Raw genomic sequence first — 23,961 nt, 5'->3', positions numbered from 1 at the left:
AGCAATTCTGGTCGCATGAAAGGACAAACAACGATAACAAATGCCTTTGCAGCGAAACTTCCAACGTCAAGTGCAAGAGCCACGGCAATAACGAGAGACATAGGCGTTTTTATTGCTGCTGATATGAGGCCATTTTCTGTGGTGGACTTCGGCGACTCATCCATACACTTGAACCAAAGTACGCGATCCCGTCACGCACACATTTCACTCGCACAGTGGTCCCGACCCTCTACAAAGAGTGCAAGGTAAAAGTTGTGCAGACTCTAAAAGATGCAGAAACCATTGCATTAACTACTGACGGTTGGACGTCTAGGTGTACGCAGAACTATATTACAATAACAGCCCACACAATTAACAATAGCTGGGAAATGGTACATTTTGTACTGCAGACACGCCCACATTTCGAGTCCCACACAGGTGTAAACATCGCTGAAGTTTTACAAGCAGCTGTCACTGACTGGGGTCTTACGAAGCCAAACCACGGCATCGCTATTGTGACAGATAAAGCGCGTAACATGGATGTGGCTGTTCACGAGGCAGGATTTGAGCCGCACATAAAATGCTTTGCTCACACAATTAACCTTGCTACCCGGGCTGGCCTCGGTGTCGCTCGTTTGCTCGGGCGGGTGAGACGCGTAACTGTATTCTTTCACCGGATTTCAATGGCTGCCGCATTATTGACGTCTAATTTTTTGTAACCGATATGGTTACTGATATTTGTGCAAGGTTATTTGTGTTTATTTAAATTTATACTGTTTGTGTTTATTTTTGTGCATGTACGTGCCTGTGATTAAGTGACATAATATTTAGAAGTGTTACTGCATTGTTTACAGTTTATTATTACTGCACTGCACAGTGCATAATATAATTTATTAAAATGAAAAACATTTAATTTGTTTCAAAGTCTCGTCTCGTTCTCGTGAACCCAGTCTCGTCTTGTGGGATAAGTGTCTAGATTCCGTGTCTAGATTCCTTATCAAATATGACAATTTTATTGTGTGTTTGGCCAATATCACGATCTCCAGACGGTCCTACACAAAGAGATAGAGCTTATTTTCAGTTTGGAAAAAGAAACTCAGATAATAAACGTTTCCATTGTGAAGAGCGACTACATGTGGCGTATTGTTTCTTTTCTGTAAATATGTAACTTGTTTTAAGGCAGTGTTGCGGTTAGAACATTCTGGTTACTATAGTGTTACAAATGAACTAAACATATTGTTTTTGTTACGCATGGCCAATTTTAGAATTCATGTTTATTTATATTATTAATTAACACTGTGCACAAATATGTGCAAATATATTTTAGGAATGTAGCTACATCACTGAATCTGTTTGCTTTGCATGGTAGAATACAGGACACATGCCAGGCATATGATCTTTCACATGCTTTGTTCTAGCTGCTTCAGAACATTCCATCTTGATAGTCCATTTGGGTTGGGTCTTTATCTCCTCAGGTGTGAAAAGCATTAATATTCATGACCATTGACACTCACTCGCATATGGTCTTTCCACAAATAAAAAAAAGTGTCTTGCAAAAGTAAAATCACTATATTGTTTCATCTGAATGAGTGATCAGAATGGTTTTCACATGTTTTTGTGGCAAACTCTCCAACCTACAAGGTCCTGCACTCGTAAGTCTTGGATATATATACTGTATTAGTATGTGTTTTCTGACATTATTTACATGTAGTCATTTAGCAGCTTCGTGGAGCAAATAAGCGATATGTCATACAAAGAGCAATAGTACAATAGGTGCTAATACAAAGTTACTAGTTTCAACAAAAGCTAGACCACTACCTGTTGAGAGAAGACATTTTTTTTTCATTTGTCTAAATACTAAATTGAAGACATTTTTTTTTCATTTGTCTGTCAAGTATTCGCCGAAGAGGTGTGTTTTAAGTAGTTTTTTGAAGGTTGTGAGAGATGTGGTTGACCGGACCGCATTGGAAAGAATGTTCCACCAGGAAGGAGTTGTGAAGGAGAATGAGCGAGAAAGGGATTTAGTGCCCTTATTGTGGCATTACAAGGCGCCTTTTGTACAAGGCAGTTTTAAAGTCAGACGTGTCTCTCCATGCATGCACCTCTCTGTTTAATCTCCCCCGTTTATGCATCTCTCCATGCAGTGCGAGCTGCACAGTTTTAAAGTAAGACATGTCTTTCCGTGCATGTGTCTCTCCGAGCATGCATCTCCGTGCAGCACGAGCTGCAGTTTTAGTCAGATGCATCCCTTTGTGAATGCGTCTCTCCGTGCATGCGTCTGCCAAATTAATAATTAACGTTAAACTAACTAAACATGAACATAATACAGATAATCAACTGTTTCGACTCGGATTGCTAAATATAAGATATCTCTCTAATAAAGCACTTTTTGTTAACGATATGATAACAGATCATAAAATAGACATGCTCTGTCTAACAGAAACATGGCTAAAGCCAGATGATTATATTGCTTTAAATGAGTCTGTCCCCCAAGATTATTATTATAAACACGAGCCTCGCCTAAAAGGCAGAGGGGGAGGTGTTGCTGCACTTTACCGTAACTCTTTTAGCATTTCTCAGAAGTCTAATCCTAAATACAATTCTTTTGAAGTCATGGTACTTGATGCATCAATACCTAATACTAAGGACAAAACGTCTTTAAAATGTATTCTGGCTATTGTATATAGGCCTCCAGGGCACCACACAGATTTTATTAAAGAATTTGGTGGGTTCTTATCAGAACTAGTACTGGCTGCAGACAGAGTCCTTGTTGTTGGTGACTTTAACATTCATGTAGATAACAATACAGATGCTTTAGGAATGGCTTTTAAAGACACTCTTAACTCCATGGGCGTTAGTCAACATGTGTCGGGACCTACTCACCTTCGTAATCATACTTTAGATTTAATATGTCTTACGGTATAAACGTGGGCGATGTAAAAATCCTTCAGCAGAGCGAAGAGATCTCAGATCATTATCTGGTATCATGCTTGCTTCAATACCCAATGGTGGCAAATCAAACTCCAACTTACAAATATTGTAGAACAATAACTTCGACTACAATAGATGCGTTTCTTGATAATTTGCCTGAATTGTCTCAAATCTCTAGCATGAGTAATAACGTTGAAGATCTTGACTTTACCATTGAAAATATTAATGCCACCTTCTCGGAAACGCTAGACATAGTTGCTCCTCTGCGCTTAAAGAAGATTAAAAATGACAGACCGACACCGTGGAAAAATGAACTCACTCAGGCTCTAAAGAAAGCGACACGAAAAATGGAGCGCAACTTTAAGAAAACTAAATTAGAGGTATTTCGTATTGCCTGGAAGGATAGTATTAAAAAATACAGGAAAGCCCTAAAAACGTCTAGATCTGCCTACCTTTCATCACTAATAGAAGAAAACCAGCATAACCCTAGGTTTTTATTTGATACAGTGGCTAAATTAACCAAAAATAAATTGTCAGCGACTTCTGATTCTGTATACCAGCATAGCAGTGATGATTTTATGAACTTTCACAAATAAAATCCAAGATATTAGAGAAAAAATTATAACTATGCAACCAGAAGTGAATCCCGCTGAACAAACGGCTAACTACAGCGCCTCTAAGGAGAAATTACATTTATTTTCTACTATAGATCACGATGAACGCTCTAAAATCATTAGATCATCTAAATCAACTTAATGCATGTTAGACCCTATACCTACAAATCTACTGAAAGAGATGCTCCCAGAAATTATAGATCCTCTACTTAGCATTATTAACTCATCTCTGACATTAGGACATATGCCTAAAGCATATAAGGTGGCTGTTATAAGGCCCCTTGTCAAAAAAACCCATCTGGACCCTGGGGAACTAGTTAACTACAGACCTATTTCGAATCTACCTTTCTTATCTAAAGTTCTGGAAAAAGTAGTCTCAATTCAAATTTGCTCCTTCCTCCAAAGGAATGAGATTAATGAAGATGTCCAGTCTGGATTTAGAGCACATCACAGTACAGAGACTGCTCTGATTAGAGTTACAAACGATCTGCTTATGGCGTCCGACCGAGGTTGTATCTCCTTATTGGTGCTGCTAGATCTTAGTGCTGCATTCGACACCATTGACCACAGCATGCTCCTACATAGACTCGAAAATGATGTCGGTATTAAGGAAATAGCTTTGAAATGGCTTAGATCTTATTTATGCGAACGTTTTCAATATGTAAAAATAAACAATGAGGTATCACGCAAATCGAAAGTCCAGTACGGTGTACCACAGGGCTCAGTCTTAGGGCCTATGCTCTTCGCATTATACATGCTACCTCTAGGAGATATAATAAAGCGACACGGAATAAGCTTTCACTGTTATGCTGATGATACGCAACTTTATATTTCCTCGAAGCCTCATGAAACACAGCAATTCAATCGAATAGTGGAATGCATAGTCGATATAAAAAAGTGGATGAGTAGCAATTTTTTATTACTGAACTCGGACAAAACTGAAGTGTTACTTATCGGACCGAAAACCGCCCTACGTAACAACCAAGAATACTGCTGAATACTGAGAACCAGGTCGCCAACACCTGTAAAATTGCTTTTTTCCATCTTAAAAATATATCTAAACTACGTCATATGCTGTCACCATCAGATGCAGAGAAGCTTATACATGCCTTTATGACATCAAGACTAGATTACTGTAATGCACTATTAGGTGGTTGCCCTGCAGGCCTATTACAAAAACTCCAACTGGTCCAAAATGCGGCAGCTCGAGTTCTTATGCGTACAAAAAAGTATGAGCATATTAGCCCGGTTCTGTCAACCTTGCACTGGTTACCTGTAAAGCATCGTATTAACTTAACTTTAAAATCTTGCTTATTACCTATAAAGCTTTGCATGGTTTAGCTCCTCACTACTTGAGAGAACTTCTAACGTATTATAGTCCATCACGTGCACTACGCTCTCAGGTGTCAGGTCAGTTGGTAATACCTAGAATTTCAAAATCAAGTGCAGGCGGCAGATCCTTTTCCTATCTAGCACCTAAACTTTGGAACAGTCTTCCCTGCACTCTCCGGGAGGCAGACACACTGTCAGTTTAAATCTAGACTAAAGACGCATCTTTTTAATCTTGCATACACTACACTATCATAATATATATATATTTCAAAGATCTAGGCTGCACTAGTTAGATCAACCGGAACCAGGGACACTTCCAATAACAACTGATGCAGTTGTTGCATCAAAGAGTGCAGAACAGTACTCTACTCTCAGCCAGTCTTGTCTCATTGTTCCAAGGTTACCGGAGCAGGCAGGGCGCAATCCATTCCCAGACCTGACAAATGCTGGACGAAGGACGTGACGACTCTACAAAACTTCAGTCGCTATTAAGATTATTAATGATAATTTTAAATCTAACTTTGTTTTTTATTTTGCCTTGTTGTGCAGGCACTGTCGAGCTTGTGCAGAGGCAGCAGTTTTTGCCAGAGGGGAACTGGAATCCCCTGGTGAGGCCTGGTCTCCCTCTGAGGTTTTTTTCTCCTCCAATGGAGTTTTGGGTTCCTCGCCACCGTTTGCATACTGTTTTGCACTGTTTGCGTGGCCGGGGGGGGGCTGCTAGAATTTGATAGTCTTATTTAATTAACACTGCATATAGGAATTTATTGTGTGTCTGATATTTGACCTGTGTTTTGACTTCCATAACCTTTTATGTTTTACTTATAGTCAATGTTTTCTTGTACAGCTGCTTTGTAACAATGAAAATTGTAAAAAGCGCTATATAAATAAAGCTGACTTGACTTGACTTAATAAATGTAAATAAATCTCATCTGTCTACAAATTTGTTGTTGTTTTCATTAAATTATAATGAACCACAAACACATTGATTTTAAAGTAAGGGGGAAAAAATAAGGTATTTTGTTTATTTGTGTTACTACGCGAGTAGATCATGTTATTCATCTTATAATAATGTTAATAAGACTTTTTGTTGAAGGAAAGGGAAATGTAAAGCTGTAACACTGACGATCAAAAGTTTATTAATCAGATTGTTTATTTATATTTAGGGCATTTAAAGCACATTGATTTTAAAGTAAGGGGGGAAAAATAAGGTCTTTGAGTCCATACTGTATAATTAGATGCGGACGCAGAATCCTGTAATTTATGTTAACTGTCAAGTTACTGTATCTGCGGACACTAGGTAAAACACTTATAAGCAAACTTGACCAATTAGGATCCGAAACAATTATATTGACCCTTTTTTTATCTTCGGACAAGACAAGTGAATGACAAATTTGGTTTGTCCAAAGGACAACCACATGACAATGCTTAATGTCAAGCCTTTAAATTTAAGTCACTAATGCTGGCTTTTAAAACCATTACCGACTCCTCACCTGCATACTTTCACTCCCTCCTTCAAACATACTACCCAACCAGAACCATGCGATCAGCAAATGAGCAGCCCCTAGTAGGGGTGTAACGATAATTCGTGTTACGATATTTCGCGATGAAAAATGTTACAATTTGCATGGTAGAAAGATGGGGACATTTTATGTCCCGATATGATGTTCAATTCTATTCGTTGAGCTGTCAAGACGCTACATAATCTACGCCAGCACGAGTCTCTGGGAGAAGGGGAAGCACAAGACACAACTTGTGTCTCCACATGGTTTACAAAGCGTCTTCCTTTCCTTCACAATCCCCGGTAAAACACAGTAAACTTGAAGCCTGACTGCAGGCGAGTCACTCCGAAACTCATTAAAAAGGCATATAAAAACGTTTGTGCTTGCCTATGTCAATTTATCCACTATCATGAGCTGCTGCATAAACTGATATGCAACAAAGTAAGACAAAAGATACCAGCGCTGTTCCAATCAGAGAAGCGAGTCGTACTGTATATTAAAAGATTGAATGAATCTAAAAAACGAGTATGTGATTTGCATGATTGAAGAAATGTACTAGCGTTTATGTCATTTGTCTTTTTGAAAGATTAGATATTTCTCATTCATTACTGTCTCAAACAAAGATACCCGAGTCAGCGTTTGAGTGTGAGCTCTGTCAGAGCGTTTCATTGGTTGAATGTACTGAATTAATACGCCCTTTACTGAATGAACAAATTGGGTCAAAGTGAGACTGATGGAACTGGTACATGTTGTTCAAGGTCTAAGATTGTCTGTTGCAACAATGCATATCCAGTAGTTGCTGAATTATTCTGAAAAATAAAGTTTATCACCTGTTTTAATTTAATTTAATATGAAACATTTAATTACACCAATTAAATAAATTGATTAATGTAATGTAGATTTCGTAGACTAAAACTATGATAAATGGGGATGACTAAAACTAAATCAAATTTTGCAGTGAAAATTTACATTGATCTTAATTCCAATTTCAGTTAAGACTTAAAATGTTAAAATTCTGTAAATTGTATGTCCAACAAAAAAGTTAATAAATTGTTAATATTTTGAAAATAAATGTTATTTGAATTTCAGTTTCATTTTAAAATTTTGATCAAAACATCGACGTGTGTATCCTATCGTGAACCCAGCATCGAGATATATACCGAATCGTGAGCTGTGTGTATCTTTACACCCCTAGTAGTCCCTACGCTCATTCTCGTTTGCTATCTCTGGCTGTTGGAACAATCTTCACAATTAAATCTGATCAGCTACATCCCTAACATCCTTCAATTTCAAATGTAAAAGTAAAGAGAACACCACGGCGTGTGACCATTGCAAGATTGAGCTAGCATATCACAACACCGAGTCATCCATGATGCAGCATCTCAACAGAAAACATCCACTTTACAGACGTGACCAAAAGTATTATCAGTGACATTAATGCAGTGTTTTGCAAGTTCTGCTTAAGCTGCAGTGTTCATTCACACTGTTTATAGATTATTATGCTGTTGACTGAACGCTGAATACATTGTTGTAACCATGTCCCTAAGCCTAGTGAGCTCCAATACAGCAGGTGTGGTCATTTTAGTTTGATTGCAATGAATAGGTTTTATAAAAGCACAGCCATGAACATTCTGTAAGACTGTAAAAATTATATTTTGCCTTAAAAATAAATATCATCAATAATTTTTTCACCTCCTTTACAGTAAGACAACACAGCTTCGTATGGACATGTGTGCAGATAGCTACTTGGTAAAATGTGCCCATAAAATCAATGTACCTAATAATTATGCATGCAAGTAGACAAAAAGCACAAATTGTTGTTAGTAATTGAATTTTATGTTATCAAAATAAGACCTGCAGTTATTGAAAAAGGATGGTTTACTTTTAAAAAGGGAAGTTTACTTATAAATGCCCTGATATGATTATATCAAAATAATGATCAGGTCTGGAAAATCAAAAGGACAGTGGAAACATTTGCAAAGGGGGCAAGAAAGAAGGATAGTGAGAATGACAAGTAATATCTGTCAGATAATTTCATAGCTAATATACGCATACTGTTATTTGGAAGAGGTTGTAAAACTAAATAACTAAATTAAATAAGAAAATAAATGTTTCTTGCATTTATTTTGGATTTATTGTCAGTATTGGGATCGAAGTTTCCAATAACATCCTTTTAATTGTGTTGGTGACTGACGAACATGCTCATTCAAAGAATATTTTTGACCCAGAAAAATCCGGCATCACGTCATCACTTTATCTGAAGATCACATCACTTTTTCCTTATCTGACCAGAGAACTTGCATATCAGTTATATAAAGTGTGAAGCATTGGAATCGGTATCGGCCATTCACAGTGACATGAAATCGGCAATCTGTATTGGCTGCGAAAATCCTTATCGGAGCATCAGTATAAACCGTATTAAAAGCCTTGAATACTACAGAATTTCTTCTCCGAAAAACTCAGAAAAATAGGGCATGTGTAATTAAGATGTCAAACCTGTATGTCACCTCAGAATGTTTATAACCACAAACTTATGCAATAGAAAAATGCAGTTTACAAAAATATCCAGCTTCTTCCAGAACCCATCAAAACATGTCAAGGCGAGTAGGGCCACCTATGAATTTAAAAATATGACTTACCAACACCATATTTCTCAACTTTTTGTTTTAGCAGTTCCACCTCCTCTGCGCTCCAAGGACCCTTTTTCACATTCTCTTGAAGACAATCTAGATATCTGAGAAAAAAATGAGCAGAATTAATTTGGACAAGTTTGAACATTGCTGCACACACTCACCCTATACACCTTTTCATAATGCTTAAAGTTACCCAGGGAAGAACTTCTGGTTCACCATTTCAACACAATTAGGTTAGGCATTAGCAAGTTAGCACAAAAGCCGTGTGAAAAAAACAGACATTATATGACTTATGTTGTTTAAAGCATGTAATGTCAACATGTAATGTCTATATTCTTTTGCAGTGGTCGCGAAGGTGGACAGCATCATCTCCAGGGATAATGACAGGAAACTCTACCACAAATCACCTTCACCGCGTCCTTGCCATGCCCTAGCAAACACTGTCTCGTTACAGTAATTGGTGGGGAGACGGTTAAAAGCCAGAGGCACAGACCAAGAGGTTGAGAGAGATCAGCTGGGAAGCCCGAGTACGAGCATGAGCGGAGAGCCCGCTAAACTTCTCCTGCGAAGACGACGTCACACGGTGTAACCAGAGACGACGAATCATTGCATATTGTTTGTGTTATTGTTCTGTAAGAGCGCAGTGGGGCCAACTTGGAAATCTAGAAATAAACTGTGAGGTGCTTCCCAGCCTACGCCGACCCTGTCTCCTTTCTTCCCTACATCTATGAACCGTATTACATATATGCAGCGTTAGTTACATAAAACTATATGAATTTATAGTAGTCTGATATTTGATCTGTGTTTTGACTTGCATAACCATATATGTTTTGCTTACAGTCAATATGTTTTCTTTTACAGCTGCTTTGTAACAATGAAAACTTGACTTGACTGGCAAGCAGCCTCTGCAGTATCATTGGCAGCTGTTAATCATCCACAAACAAACAGAGTACCATACACTCTTTTAGCAAGACCTAAGACAAACACAATTGTTGCAATTGATATGGTAAAATAAACACTCAGATTTTTTTATTTCTCACAACTTTTCAGATAACTGGAATCAAGCTCAGCTGCTTCTCACAGAACAGAAGACGTGGAGAGATGCAATCCTTCGCTGGGTCAGAGCCAGACCTCCCGCTCATATGTGCCAGGGGGTTTTGGTAACCAACCCTAAAAATGTCCCATTTATTTACATCATAAATTATATTTTTAGCGGCGCAGTGCATGCCGGTCTGCCACGCCACTGCCCTTTTAACCAAAATGGCATGATCCCTATTAAATTACACCTATGTGAAGATTCGACTGTGAGATAGTCGAATCAGGATCCTCCTATCGAAGCATAGAAATTTAGACGATACAGTAAATTGCAGTAAAATTCTTGTGTACTATATTTGAACCTTCCTATAGTAAATATTAAAGTAAACTATAATGTTTACTTCAGTTTATAAATTGACTAAAAGTTCATTATTTTAACATCTGGTTCAAATTAAGCTGACTTTTATTTTAGCAGATGGTCGCGAAGACGTTTGAGTTACAGTGTGTTTGACAGTAACTTCACTCAAACAGTGAAATGCTCGAAAAATGACTTAAAACAAATCTATGGATGAAGTTCATGTGTTCATGTCCTCGTAAAGATACAGACAAAGCCATGACTGTCATGCCTGTAACATGTTAAAGAGTGCAACTCATTCACTCATAGACACGCAGAGGACATATTTAAATAGTAGAATCCCACTTACGAGATTCCTTCCATGTTTTTCCACATCGCAAAGATCATAGAGCTCAATGGACTCGATGCAGCCAGAAAACAAGTTTTAATTACAAAAACTAAATAAAAACTAAAATAAATAGCAGTGCGCCATTAGTTAACCTCACACACAAACAAGCACAATGACAAACACACTTCACACAAGCTGCGGCTCTGTCTCTGTCTAACGCACTTGCCAAACTGAATCGCATGCATGCTACACTGTTAAATGTATTCGTAGCACAGACCGATTTTTCTGAAGCATGTGCGACATATATGTTACATACGTAAATGTCTCTTTGTGACCATTGGTTAGCACCGGCTGAAACACAGCTTTACACAACTACCCCTCATAAAAAAGGCGTAGTTCCGTGTCCGGCGCAACAGTTCCACAAAATGTTGGAGGAAACACCTTTATTTACTAACAGATGTGCATCCATGTTTGCCGGCATGCACAGCTAACCATTTTATATGCTTCATATTCTCATAGAACATGAAAACACAGACATGCTCTTCTACACAAGGCGGGCTTGCGTAATCTGTGGTGCTTTATACAACATGCGTAGTAAATGTATAGGGCAGCACGGCTCTGTGTATAACCGAGATTTACAGTGCATCCGGAAAGTATTCACACACTGTATATTGCATCTTGCATAATGTTTCCTTTTAATTCAGACCTACAAACTCAGAAGAGGTGAACAAGGTTATGCAAATTGTCACACCAGCCACAATTTACTGGTCAAAATGTAAGTTTTTCTAGTGCACCACAAGACACCTAATGTAGCAGCAGCTAAACACATGACGTATGAGCAAAGTGAAGCTCATATGCAGATATTAAACGTCCATTTATTATTTCACTACTTTTAAATACAACTTAAGAAAAAACGTGTTTACTGTTATATATCTAGCAAACAACTATTATTTTAGTCGGAGACAACGGCCCTGTGGGCAGTGCTCTGACATATGTGCACCGTAGCACTCAGGCAACCAGAAAGAACCTTTCTGTGTTTGAGCTGCCCGTCACATGCCTGAGTTACATCAACCAATGATAAATAAAAGATTAAAACAATTGTTTTTAAATTGCACATAGGCTGAGATGTATTCCGCATTTATCAATCACGAACGAAACATTTGAAATGTTGTATTCAAATGTCAATTTACATTTAGAGTTTTCTGTCGTGTCATGTACCACCACTAGTGGTACGTGTACCACAGTTTGAGATCTGATCTACACAATTCACAAGAATGACATATTTTGATTCAAAACGGCAAATTTAGCAAAAAAGCATCTAGTGTGCAGGTTAATTACACACCAAGTACCAAATGGCCTAAGTGCTTTTTTGACATGTCTTTTGCACTAGTTCTTTAAACAAGCTTCAGGGAATATATGGCAACAAAAACAATCGCAAATTTTAGGCTGAAATGAACCATACCTGTCACGACAAGCGCCATCTGTCCTGCCTGGCACTTCAATTCTGATTTTTCCCCATTCTTTAATGCCATACTTAGCAACAGCATTTCGTAACAACTGAAATAAAAGATGTTTGTTAAAGTTGTAATAATTCATTTTGTCATTTAATTAGTAGTTTAAAAAACTAGGGTGTGCCATACCTGGTCTTCCTCCTTGGACCAAGGGCCTTTCTTTATAGAGGGATCAAGAACAGATGTCCAGCGATATTGCAGCTGTGATGCATCACGTCCCGCCATGAAAAATGACACTATGGAGGTCAAAATAATACATTTGTTTTATTAGATTGGTTTTTAAGCAGTGAAACTATGACTAACAATAAGCACAATAAACATTTAATCCAAAAAACTACATTTATTAGCTTAATGAAAGTAGACATATAGCAGATATGCAGACCTGGGGGAGTATTACAGAAAGTTTCTTAGGTGTTCACTTAAGAGTTCATATATTTAGTTGGGGTTTCTCGCAAATTGCCATTACGGAAGCAAATATAATGTTGATTCTTATTTTATTTATAGTTAGGAAATCTTAAATCGCTCCATCGAGTTTGATAACCGACTCTCAGGCTGTTTCCAAGCAAACGACAAAGTGCAAACTGCTACTGTGATGAAAAATTCTATTTAATCACAAACGTTTTGTCTTTCCTATTTCAATGCGACAGGGCTTTTGTACCCATTGTAAGTGTTACCATTAGCTTTCATAAAAAATTTAAATTAGCACAGCTATGGTGTTATCCTGAAGTTTAGACTGTTTTTAGGGTTTTTTGGACGCTTTTGTTATACATTTTCTAATTTCTAAAACTACTTAACATGCCTAAACAACGACTGGGTAAAATCTAATTTCGGTCAAAATGTACTTGTAATAAAGATAATTATAATAATTTTTATAATGAATTAAAATAAACAAATTCCACGGATAAAGTAAATAATCTCACGTTAAGCATTTCCTCCCATGAGTCCATTATAAGGAAAGGCTTTACGACCTAAACAACGACTGGTATATTGTGTCGTTTTTGAAATTAAACCGTAATTGAATGCTTGTGCACCGAGTCCATAGCTTTGCCCTAAATGTGGTCCTAACTGAAATGACCATGGTAACCAAGCAGTTACCGTAAGATTTTCAAGTTACAATCTTCCTGTAATACGCCCCAGGTGCATAATTTCACTCCAGCATTACCACTGATCAAAGGATCAGATTTATGAAAATAGCTAAATATAAAACATCAGATACAAAAACACTAAATGGCATTGTTATCGCACTCTGCATGTAGGGGATAAAGTTGCCAATTCTCATTTTTTCAACAAGATCTATAAGTATGTGGTCTTCTTCCTTAGTCCACCCTTTCCTTCTGAAGGTCTTTGAAATGTAGCGCTGATAAGTCTGGAAGCACATGAAAGCTGTTCTGTTGGTCTGGGTAACAAAAAAACAACAACAAACAAATAATGAAATGTTATCATAATGACGTGGATTTCATTTGTTCAATATTTCAGTTGTTCAATATTTCAGTTTAAAAAGGTTTTGCCTAGCAACTTCAGGGCTCCAGACTTTGAGCATTAATTTTTTTGACACGATTTGTACAAATAGAGACAGATTTTTGAATAATTATTTTTATTTTGTGTTAATATATAACCATTTTGTGCACACCGAAGACAAGTTGTGCATTTGTGCATCAGGCACGTGCATTCATTCCGTTCTGTGCATTCAAATTTAGATACTTTTGTTTTGCTGTTTTCAGTATTACACGACCCACATACAAACAAGTATCAATAAATACGCTGACATCTACGCCTTATTTGTCTTTAATAAATGCCTCTTATTTCGTATCTGTGAAATTTGGAACTGAATGCATGCGAATCACTTTGTACAAACGGATATATATTTGCCAATGTTCTCTTTTGTATAAAAAAATTGTGCATGTCTAATAGAAAACATGCATTTGTGGATAAGGCGACACTCATTCATCATGTTCTGTACATTTGGATTGTGAGACTTTTGTTTTACGATTTTGCATTGGGCAATCCACACACAAATAACTTCTGATACACACACAAAGTGAATATATCCTGATATATCCTGTTTTCAGCATATAAGGTGTGAATAAGGTTCATATTTTTGGGTTCTTGCTACAGTTTTTCACTGTTTGCCTGGCCGGGGGGCTGCTAGAATATTAAAGTTTTATTTAATTAACACTGCATATAAGAATGTATATTCTTTTTAATGTTATCAAATTAAATAGCAGTAATATCTTTGCATTACTGAATTAAATTAACTTAAAATGTATATATTCTCAACAGTACAGGTAAATAAAACAAATACTGATGTACAAATTTTTAGGAAAATAATCCCAACAAACAGACATTTAAACAGATTGTATCATACTAGTAGGAACTATTTTGAAAAAGAAACTGGATATAAATGTGTGGTTCACTCTGTAAAACTTAAACCTCTATAATCTTTGTTGTTACTTTAAATGGTTGTTACTCAACCGACTGGTTTAATCCTCTTTCTAAAACATTCTATTTTAGTACTTTATTTACAACTTTAGTTTTGCTAATTCTGCACAGTACCTGATATCCTGAAACAAAAATATCGGCAAATAACAGAGGAACCATTTTCTCCACACTGCGCAAGCCCCACAAGTCACGCGCCACTGCCACAGAAGATGACTCGGTTTTAAAAAGCGCTATATAAATAAAGTTGACTTGACTTCTCATTGCGATGTGACTTGATTGTAAAGTACTGTACTGCAAGCATGACACATCAGTGGGAAATAATGTAAAGGTTTTAAGTAAGGGACTACGGCGCTCCTAGTAAAAAATATAGTCTGAAGCCCTAAAGTTAACAGCAGCCATTATGAAAAACTTAGCTTGTCCTTACCCCAAGAGCTTCAGCTATTTTGTTCCAATGACAACAGTTGTGCTCTTGTACAATTTTTTTCAGTTTATCAATTTCCTCCTGTTTCCATACTGTCTTGTTAATGCAGGGGTGCAAATAGTTTTGCCAGAATCTTTTCAAATCTTCAGCATGCCGCAAACCTTCAAACTATTAACCATAAAACAGGTGCTTTTACAATTCAAAAATCAACATGTCAGTAGATATAACAGTAATGAGCATGCTGAGGTGCAAATCCATTGAAGTAGTAAGTTAACTGCGGAACTTACATCAATGTTCGATATTTTCTCCCAGTCGTGGTCATCGTTGCGACCACCTGCCAGCTGTTCTTCTCTCATTGCACTAAGGGTAAATTGGGCAATGAAAATTGAATTATTGATTTTGAACTCACATTCCACTTTGAGCAAAACGTTCCTCTGACACGACGTGGATAAATGGCCTTACCTAATAACTGCTATATCTTTCTCTATCAAATCCATTTGTTTTTTCAGCTCCTCCTTTTCCTCATCTTCAGCTTTAGTCATCTTGCTATTCAGATAATCCAGCCTATGAAAACACAAAAAACAACGTTTAAAAATGTTATCAAATAAATCTACAATTTTGTGGAAAAACAAAACAAAATTCATTTCTATGGTTAGATTGCAATGCATTTAATACTTTTAAAAGCAAGTCAATTTTATTCGTATAAAAACATTTTGAGGATATATTTTTCTGTTTTCTTTCACCAACTAACTTGGAAAGTTTGGGCTGCAGCATCCGTTTTATAGTATCTGTGGCTACTGCATTGGTCAGTAAAGCCTTCTGCCAAACCTCCCCTGAAAGACAAATCCACAAACACAAGCTTTATTTGCATCAAAAATAAAATTCCATAGATATAAGTATTGTAAAGCAAACATGTTCTCCCAAAACATACATCTTTTTATTTTAAGCTCATCAATGGGCCTGGTGCCATGACTTATCCTCTCTTTGGTCTCTTCATTTGCTGGAGGACCCTTGAAACAAAGTTAAACATTTAAAAAGCAAAACAATAAGGCTAAAAAGTCAGTAACAAAGCAATTCTCCTCAGATTAAATATCTTCACTGACAGTCACAATCCAGATATCCCATTTTATGTGTGTTTATCAAACTTATAAATTATGTAACATTTATAATTCCTACCAGACCAGTGAGTTTGTCTTTGAAATAAGGCTTCATGAAGTATCCAAGAAAAAGCTTCTGAGAAGGGAGTCCTGGTGAGGAGGAGCAAGATGTAGATGGACCAGAGAACTGAGCCTCAATCTCTTTCTATGGGGTTGAAGCTAATAGGTTAGTTCAGCATAAATTTGCACTTAGTCTACTCGGGCCATCTAATATGTAGGTGACATTGTTTCTTCAGTAGAACAGTAAAGCTGCTTAGCTGTATAAGGGGCTGTATCCACCGAGGTATTTCTGCCAGTGGCCGGAGTGTTTTTTCAATAGCTTCCAATGGAAGCACCGTGTTTTTTGAAAGTGCCAGCAGCTGCCGTTTGCTTCACAAACTGGCTTTCCACGCTCTGCATATCATAGTTACCAATGCACCTCATGGAAAGAAAACGTCAGCCAAGCACCCTCAGCCGCCGTTCTCAGTCAGTGCCTGGCGTTTTTAGCAGCTTTAAAAAGCTTTGCACGTGTTTAACCCTTCGAGTATGATCATTCTAGGCTGGTACCACTCCCTGCAGCGTGCGATCACACCGGTTTGATTAGAACATTTTGTGTTTTGGCTGGCAATAAGCCAGAGACAGACATACTCAATCCTGTCACACATCACAGCTATGCTGTACTTTCAACCACATCCTTTTTTATTTAGGCTTTAGACATTTAAATACATGTTCGTACAAGCAAAAACATTGTTTGTAAAATACCCAATGTCTATAAAAAACTTTTAATTTGACATGTTCTTTATTCATATCAGATACACAATAGTGTAAGCAACTGTAAAGCTCCGTATGTTTCTCCTAGTTCACCAGCCACTTACATTTGTGTATTTTGAGAGAAGTGGATGAATTGACATGCTGTAAATCGAACAAGATTTTATTCTCTGAACCGTAGCACAAACAAACATGGCGCCATTTATCCAGTATAAAGCTCCATCAACAAATGCGATCATCATAAAATTGTCAAATGTGTATTGGTTTTGTTGTTTAAACCATCGCAATATCTAATTTTTCATGACATAGTAAACAAGTTTGTGAATATTTTGAATAAAAAAGAAATACATTAGTCCTACAGCTGCTGTGGCTCTGCGGTGTGTCACATGATTTATTATTTATTTACTACCTACTTGGTAACATTTAGCGTCAGTTTGGAATTCATTATCATGACACACAACTTTACCTCTCTACAAAACCAAATATCTCTCTTCCTTTCATTGCTTTTACTGCCTGTCTACAAGCTATCAACAATTGGATGTCAATTAATCTTCTCAAGCTTAATAGAAATAGAAGTAAGGTTCTCCTTATTGGTTCAAAGACCACCGTTCGCCGACCATCGCCGTTTACTATTATAGTTGATTGCTCACCTATTTCGCGAGAAACTGATGACAGACAAATGGTGGCACCCGTCTCACGTATAGATCAAGATTATTTATAAATGACCAAACACACACAATTACAGATTTTTGAGAATCGGAATATCAGATAGTTGATGACGTCGTAAGCAAGTTTGTGAATATTTTGAAATAAAAAAGGAAATTAAGGCGATCTGTCATAAGGTGTGTCATAAGGTCACGTGACAAATATGACGCGTCGCCATGGAAATATTAAGGGGTAATCATTACTAGTCTACATGGAGTCTATATTAAAAGAACATTAGATATGAGACCCCAAGAAAAATATAACCTGGAACCGAAGTGCCAAAATAACATGACATCGGCATATTAATTGTAACAGAACAAACTTTCGCGGCCATATTTAAATGTTTTTTTGCAGATTTCTAAATGGGACTTTTATATCTTTTCTATTTTTGAAATTAGTAGTGCACAGCTGCACTTTTATTTTCTTTATTTTAGAACTTTCTGTTATTTGATGTATATTTGTATTTTAGATACAACTTGTTATTCTGATACTACTTTTTAGTTCAATAAATTGGAACATGTTAAGCTTGTTGCGCATTTCATTAACATTGTGTTGGGGCGATGGGGGCAGGTGGGGCTTGAAAATTCCCCCTTGTCTAAAGTGGGGAATGACCAAAAAAGTTTGAGAACCACTCTGTTTACCTTTAAAGCCCTGCACAACCTAGCTCCCTCATGCCATTTTATACCCCTCCCCGATCACTTTGTTCCTCCGCCGCACTTTTAACTGTACCTACATTTAACCTTAGCACATTTGGAGCCAGAGCCTTTAGCCGCTGTGCCCCACGTCTGTGGAATACTCTCCCATTACATACCCGCCAACTCGACTCTCTTTGACAATTTTAATCTCAATTTAAAACGTATCTTTTTAGAGTGGCATATTTTACATAATGCTAATTTTCATGTCTTTAATGCTTGGTATTAACTTAAATCCTGTTTTCCTTTTAAGTCTGTTTTGCAAGGTTTTTATTAAAAAAAAAGATTTAAAAAAATTTTCGGACTGTAATTAATTTGATTAATTCGATAATTGATTCTTTAGTATACTCTATGAGTTCATGTACGGTTTTTAAGTCTGTTTTGTAAGGTGTCCTTGGGTGTCTTGAAAGGCTTTGAAAAACTCACTCTGGGGGGGGTCATTCAGATTTGTTTAATTTATGTGTTTAATAAGATGTCAATATATTGTCAGTTGCCAGAGAGATTACTTTTGTGTTTCCTGCAACTGCTTTTCAGACATGACACACATAAAACCTTTTTTTGTTCTGCTGAAGAAACCTACATCATGTGTCACCTACATCTTGGAAGGCCTAAGGGCGAGTACTTATTCACCATATTTTCTTTTTTGGTTAACTAATACTTTAATTCAGCATTTCTTTAAGCAATAAACAGTTACAACCAGTGGCATTAGATCTCTGCAGATCTGCAGCATGGATGCTTGTTCTTCACCTGTTGCTGCCGATTTTCACTCAGGAGCTTCTCCAGCTCATCTAGTTTTTCTTTAAGCACCTCCTGATAGACTAAATTCATTTGTAGACAAGTCTCAACATTTTGAGGAAGATCCAACTCAACATTATCGCTGTCCTCATTACTCTGAGGAGGGCGGAAAAAGATTACAATTATAGCATTTTTTATATTTACAAAAGATAAAAAAACATGTCCGAAACAACAGCCCAAATATTTATTAAATTACAAATTTTGAATCAAAAGGAAGATGTAACTCACAGAATCACCGTCCTGTTCACTCTCTGGTTCACAAATAAACAAACAAACAAATAATTAATATTTTAAAAGGGCAACTATAAGAAATCACATATTCTATGATTTACTGACATAAAAGAGCTCCATATAATAAGAATAAACACAACAGGGCTTTTCACACTGGGTATTTTCTACGCAGGGCTTGACATAAAAGTATCCTTGTAATAAATAATCAATTGTGTCTTACGGGAACAAAACGAATTTGGAAACAAAACACGTGTGTTACATTATATTAGATCTGTGCATCTCTTAAAGGGGGGGCAGCATAATAAACGTCTAAGTTTTGTTCATCAAACAACAAAGAACGAAAATGCTAAGAAAGATAAAAATAAAGAAGCATTTATATAGCCCTTTATTGTGAATTGCTATACACCCAAAGCGCTTTACAAACATATGAGGGGGTCTCTCCTTTGATATAGGCTCATTTCAGTAAAAAAAACATAACATTTACATTTATTTCTCTCCAGAGGACATTGTGTCACTTACCCAATGTAACAGTTGCTTTCTGAAATAAAACCTGAATATATGTTATATGAGGCCGAGGCCGACAAATGTGTTCTACGGAGGACGCATGTGGCCTTTGAAGACGCAGCTATTTTGTTAAAGTTTCTAAAAGTACATTCTTAAAGCTTCTAAAAGTACATTCTTAAATGCCGTAACGATTGAGGATTGACACATGTTTTGGTCTATTTCTCTTAAGAGCCTGTTTCTTTAATAAACCCCAGTAATAATAAAGGTGTTCAAGGTGTTGCATTTCATCCTTTGTGTGTTTATTTTGAATGTTGCACTACAGCAGCTATATGTTCACAGAAATCAAATATATATCAGTTATAATGCAGTTATTTTAGGCAGTCTTTACATAGAAAATGACTAAAAATATTGGCTGTAATGTAACAGAATGACGGACTGAAACATAAGTAGTTTCAGCCAGGGTTACACCCCTATTCTTTTATGAGAAGTAGAGGTCGGGCTTGAAACATTTTTTTTCCTTTCAGATAGGGATCAGGTCGGGCTCGGGCTCATTTAGCTTCTCTCCATTTATTATGCCCATATACTTGCAGAGCAGTGATCACACATAGGCTACTGTATGAAATATGTTATATTGATTATATTATAAATATTATACCTATATAGATATATATAGAATCACCTACACAATACATACGCAATACACACATGGCCACGCACGCATTAGCAGCCTTCAACAGTGAATGCTATTATTTTTCTTCACAACGTGCACAAATAAACACTGAAAGATGACCACCGTACATGCCTACAGTCCAACGGATTTATTTATTTTGGTATTAGGCTAGGCTACTATTAAACGCTAGCCAGTAGGCGAAAAGTTATTTAAAACATTGTCTCCATACATGCTTATAATTCAACGGATTTATTAATTAGGGTTCGAGCCCGTAGGGCTAGAAACCTATTGTATTTGTTGGTTTTATTCTTTTTCTTATTATTCTTCCCTAAAACTGAATGGGCAGCCTAAACCGTAAGGCCGACAGAGCTGAGACTTGGTCAGATGGTAGTAGTCCTTGTCGCTACTCAGATACATGGACCCAGCCAAATCGGCCCATAGGTGGCGCTACAGCGATGAAAAGCGCGTTTGCACTCTTTACTCCTAAACCGTTTGTCGCACACCCAAGTGTTTTATATCATTGTAATCATTGGCTCAAAACTTAAAAAACGTATATCTCCGATTTCATTTCCGGTATGCAAATTTTTCCGCTAATTTGCATTTTATGCAAAAAAAATAAAATGAACTAGTCCCTGGATTTTTGCCCGATCGGAACCAAACCAACGCTGATGAATTCTGTGGAGAGTGAATGTGAATAATTATCAAAAAAACGTTGAAATTTCGATTCACCATTGCTAGGGGGCGCCAAAACGTCTGAACCGGAAGTGCCATGGTTGACTAAAATGGCCATAACTTATGAACCGTTTGAGCAATCTTCATGGGGCTTGTACCCTATGTGTAGACTCTCAGTCCGGGGTCACAGTAAAAAGGAGTTGGCGCTTGGCCACTAGGTGGCGCTATAATATACATGAACTCGAAAAGGGCTATAACTACCCAACCGTTTGCCCGATCGACTTATTATTTGGTATGGTGTGTCTTTGTGTCATGCACGGTGATTGTATAAAAGGACAGTGGCGTATCTAATGAAACATGGCGGTCATTGGCCAATGAAGTTTGAGCACTCATTAGACCGGGTTAACGGAGGCCGATCGAAACGACACTCGCTGGGCTTGTTCGACTCATGGTCCAGAAGGTCTGTAAGAAATATGAACTCATTCGGCCACCGGGGGGCGAAGTAACGTTTTTGGAGTGCATAAACAATTGTATATCACGTGACATTTGACTTATACTCAAACTATTTACATCATATGATAGCTCTTCTCATTCTGAACAACTTTGCCTCTGGACACGCTTCTGTCGATCAAACGGTTCGTGAGTTATCGCTGATTATGTCAAAAACCTACTTTCGCGAACTTGTCCTAGGTTTTTCGACCGATCGAATCCAAACCAATGCAAATGACTTCTCTGGAGTGTGAATGTAAATAATTATCAAAAAAAAGTTGAAATTTCCTTTCACGGTCGCTTAGGGGCGTTAACATTTTAAATCGGCGGAGCCTATTACATTAAAATGCCCATAACTCGAGCACTATTAGAGATATCATCATAGGGCTTGGAACATTTGTGAAGACTGTCACTCCGAGATGACTTACAAAATATCGCGGCGTTTGGACACTAGGTGGCGCTATAACAGTAAAAATGGCAAAATTGACACATCTTTGGTTGCCTTAACAATTGTGTAACACGTGACATTTGACATTTACACAAACTATCGATATCATATGAAAGTTCTCATAATTCCAAACAAATTTGGCTCTTGAACCATTGATGTCGATCAAACTGTTTGTGAGTTATCTGTGATGATGTTAAGAACCTACTTTTGCGAACTTGTCCTAGGTTTTTCAAGCGATTTTAAAATTTCCACCACCGTACAATTCTCTGGACTCTCTAGATAAATAACTATCAAAAACAAGTTCAACTTTTTCATTTGCATGACCACTACAGGGTCCTTTATTATATTCAAGTGAACGGTGTACCTGAAAGCTCGCTTCTCCTTAACAAATAATCCAATTGACTTGCCATTAAGTACAATCATACATCTTATTAGACTAAACAAGCATGCAAAATATGATGGTTATTGGACAAGAGATACGTTTCCTGTCTCACAGGAACAAGGTGTTAGACATATAAAGCACTACACATTAAACGTTACTCCATATTCACACGTCTATAAATATAGAACATGTCTGGGTGGTTGTAAGATCCTGTTTTGCCAAACTTAACACACACCTTTATTATGTACACCAGTTTAATTGCATGTAAACCCAAATAGCTACTCAGCAGTCACATGGCAGCAACTCAATGCATTTAGGCATTTAGACGGGGTCATTTCTTAAATGGATGTGACCAAATGAACCTGAAAAGCTGATTCCCCTCAAGTGTACTCTATGTGCATATGTGTGTAATCATGCGTAGTGTCTATGAACCGTTGCTGACCGTATCTATGATTTTTCAGGCGTTGGGAGTATCGTCCACTTGGGTGTTTTAGTATGAGAGTCCTCGGCCTACTTGATGAAGGCAAAGCTGCTTTAGATGCCTTAAAAGTGCTCGAACCCGCTAAATGCTGCTTGCAGCTTTAATTATTTTATTATTATTCAAAGCTAACCAGTTGGCGAAAAGGTCTTTGAAACATTGATCTTCAGTTACTTAACATCAAAGGAAGGCTTTATTTACTTATTTGCTCCTGGATCACGTAGCTTGACTATATGCTCTACTGCATGCCGTTACGCTTTTCTGTAATGGACAGTCTGTATTGTTATTTGTGGCCGTGATTGTTGGTGGAGAAACGTATAAAAGTTTACCTCTTAGTAACGTGTGACTGTGTGTGTGTTTGTGAGAGCGTGTGCGTCAGAGTGAATGATGTTGGTCTCTCGGGTCGGATCCGGGCTGAAAAATTGCAGACGTTGTCGGGCTGGGTTTAGGGCTTGAACACCACGCTCAGGCCTGCTTTACTTTTGGTAGGCAACCAGTCCTGGGCTACAGGGTGATATGGCTGCTTTGTCTAAAAAACGCCATTAAACGGCACACAGTATGTAATTTGTTAGCAGTAAAATATCCAAGAATATTCCACTAGGCCAATGTTATATATTTTGTTCAGTTGAGTACTTACAATATCCCAAATGTTTCCAATTATTTGTAAATCGTGAGAAAATTGGGATTTTAACCAAGGACACAGCCGTGTCTAGGAGTCGCCTGTCAATGGCGTCATATCCACGTTACAAAAGACACTAGATGGAAAGCCTGCAAACTTCAGCGGCATGCAGGAAAGGAGACTAGAGGCTGTTATATGACCTCACTCACGTCTGATTGTTTATCATTAGAGGTTGAGCTGAAAACTACAGTTCCCGTCATTCAAACGCTTCTTCAGAGTGTCATCAAGCTACACC

At 37.4% G+C, this 23,961-nt stretch overlaps 1 protein-coding gene across 1 annotated transcript in view; it reads right to left on the bottom strand.

The window, feature by feature from the left end:
* snapc4 (small nuclear RNA activating complex, polypeptide 4) overlaps positions 1–23,961 on the bottom strand; it is a 48,259-nt gene that overhangs the window by 14,031 nt on the left and 10,267 nt on the right. The window contains exons 5-16 of the mRNA XM_079478862.1: positions 19,402–19,424; positions 19,126–19,269; positions 16,254–16,379; positions 16,009–16,087; positions 15,829–15,910; positions 15,540–15,641; positions 15,365–15,437; positions 15,081–15,245; positions 13,463–13,613; positions 12,347–12,453; positions 12,169–12,263; positions 8,995–9,089 (exon numbers count right to left, since the gene is read on the bottom strand). Coding sequence (XP_079334988.1) covers positions 8,995–9,089; positions 12,169–12,263; positions 12,347–12,453; positions 13,463–13,613; positions 15,081–15,245; positions 15,365–15,437; positions 15,540–15,641; positions 15,829–15,910; positions 16,009–16,087; positions 16,254–16,379; positions 19,126–19,269; positions 19,402–19,424 — 1,242 coding nt within the window. The remainder of the gene's footprint in view (positions 1–8,994; positions 9,090–12,168; positions 12,264–12,346; positions 12,454–13,462; positions 13,614–15,080; positions 15,246–15,364; positions 15,438–15,539; positions 15,642–15,828; positions 15,911–16,008; positions 16,088–16,253; positions 16,380–19,125; positions 19,270–19,401; positions 19,425–23,961) is intronic.

The sequence above is a fragment of the Barbatula barbatula genome (assembly GCF_947034865.1).
Source record: "Barbatula barbatula genome assembly, chromosome: 2".
In the NCBI taxonomy this organism is placed as follows: domain Eukaryota; kingdom Metazoa; phylum Chordata; class Actinopteri; order Cypriniformes; family Nemacheilidae; genus Barbatula; species Barbatula barbatula.
This window is presented reverse-complemented; position numbering and strand designations above follow the sequence as displayed.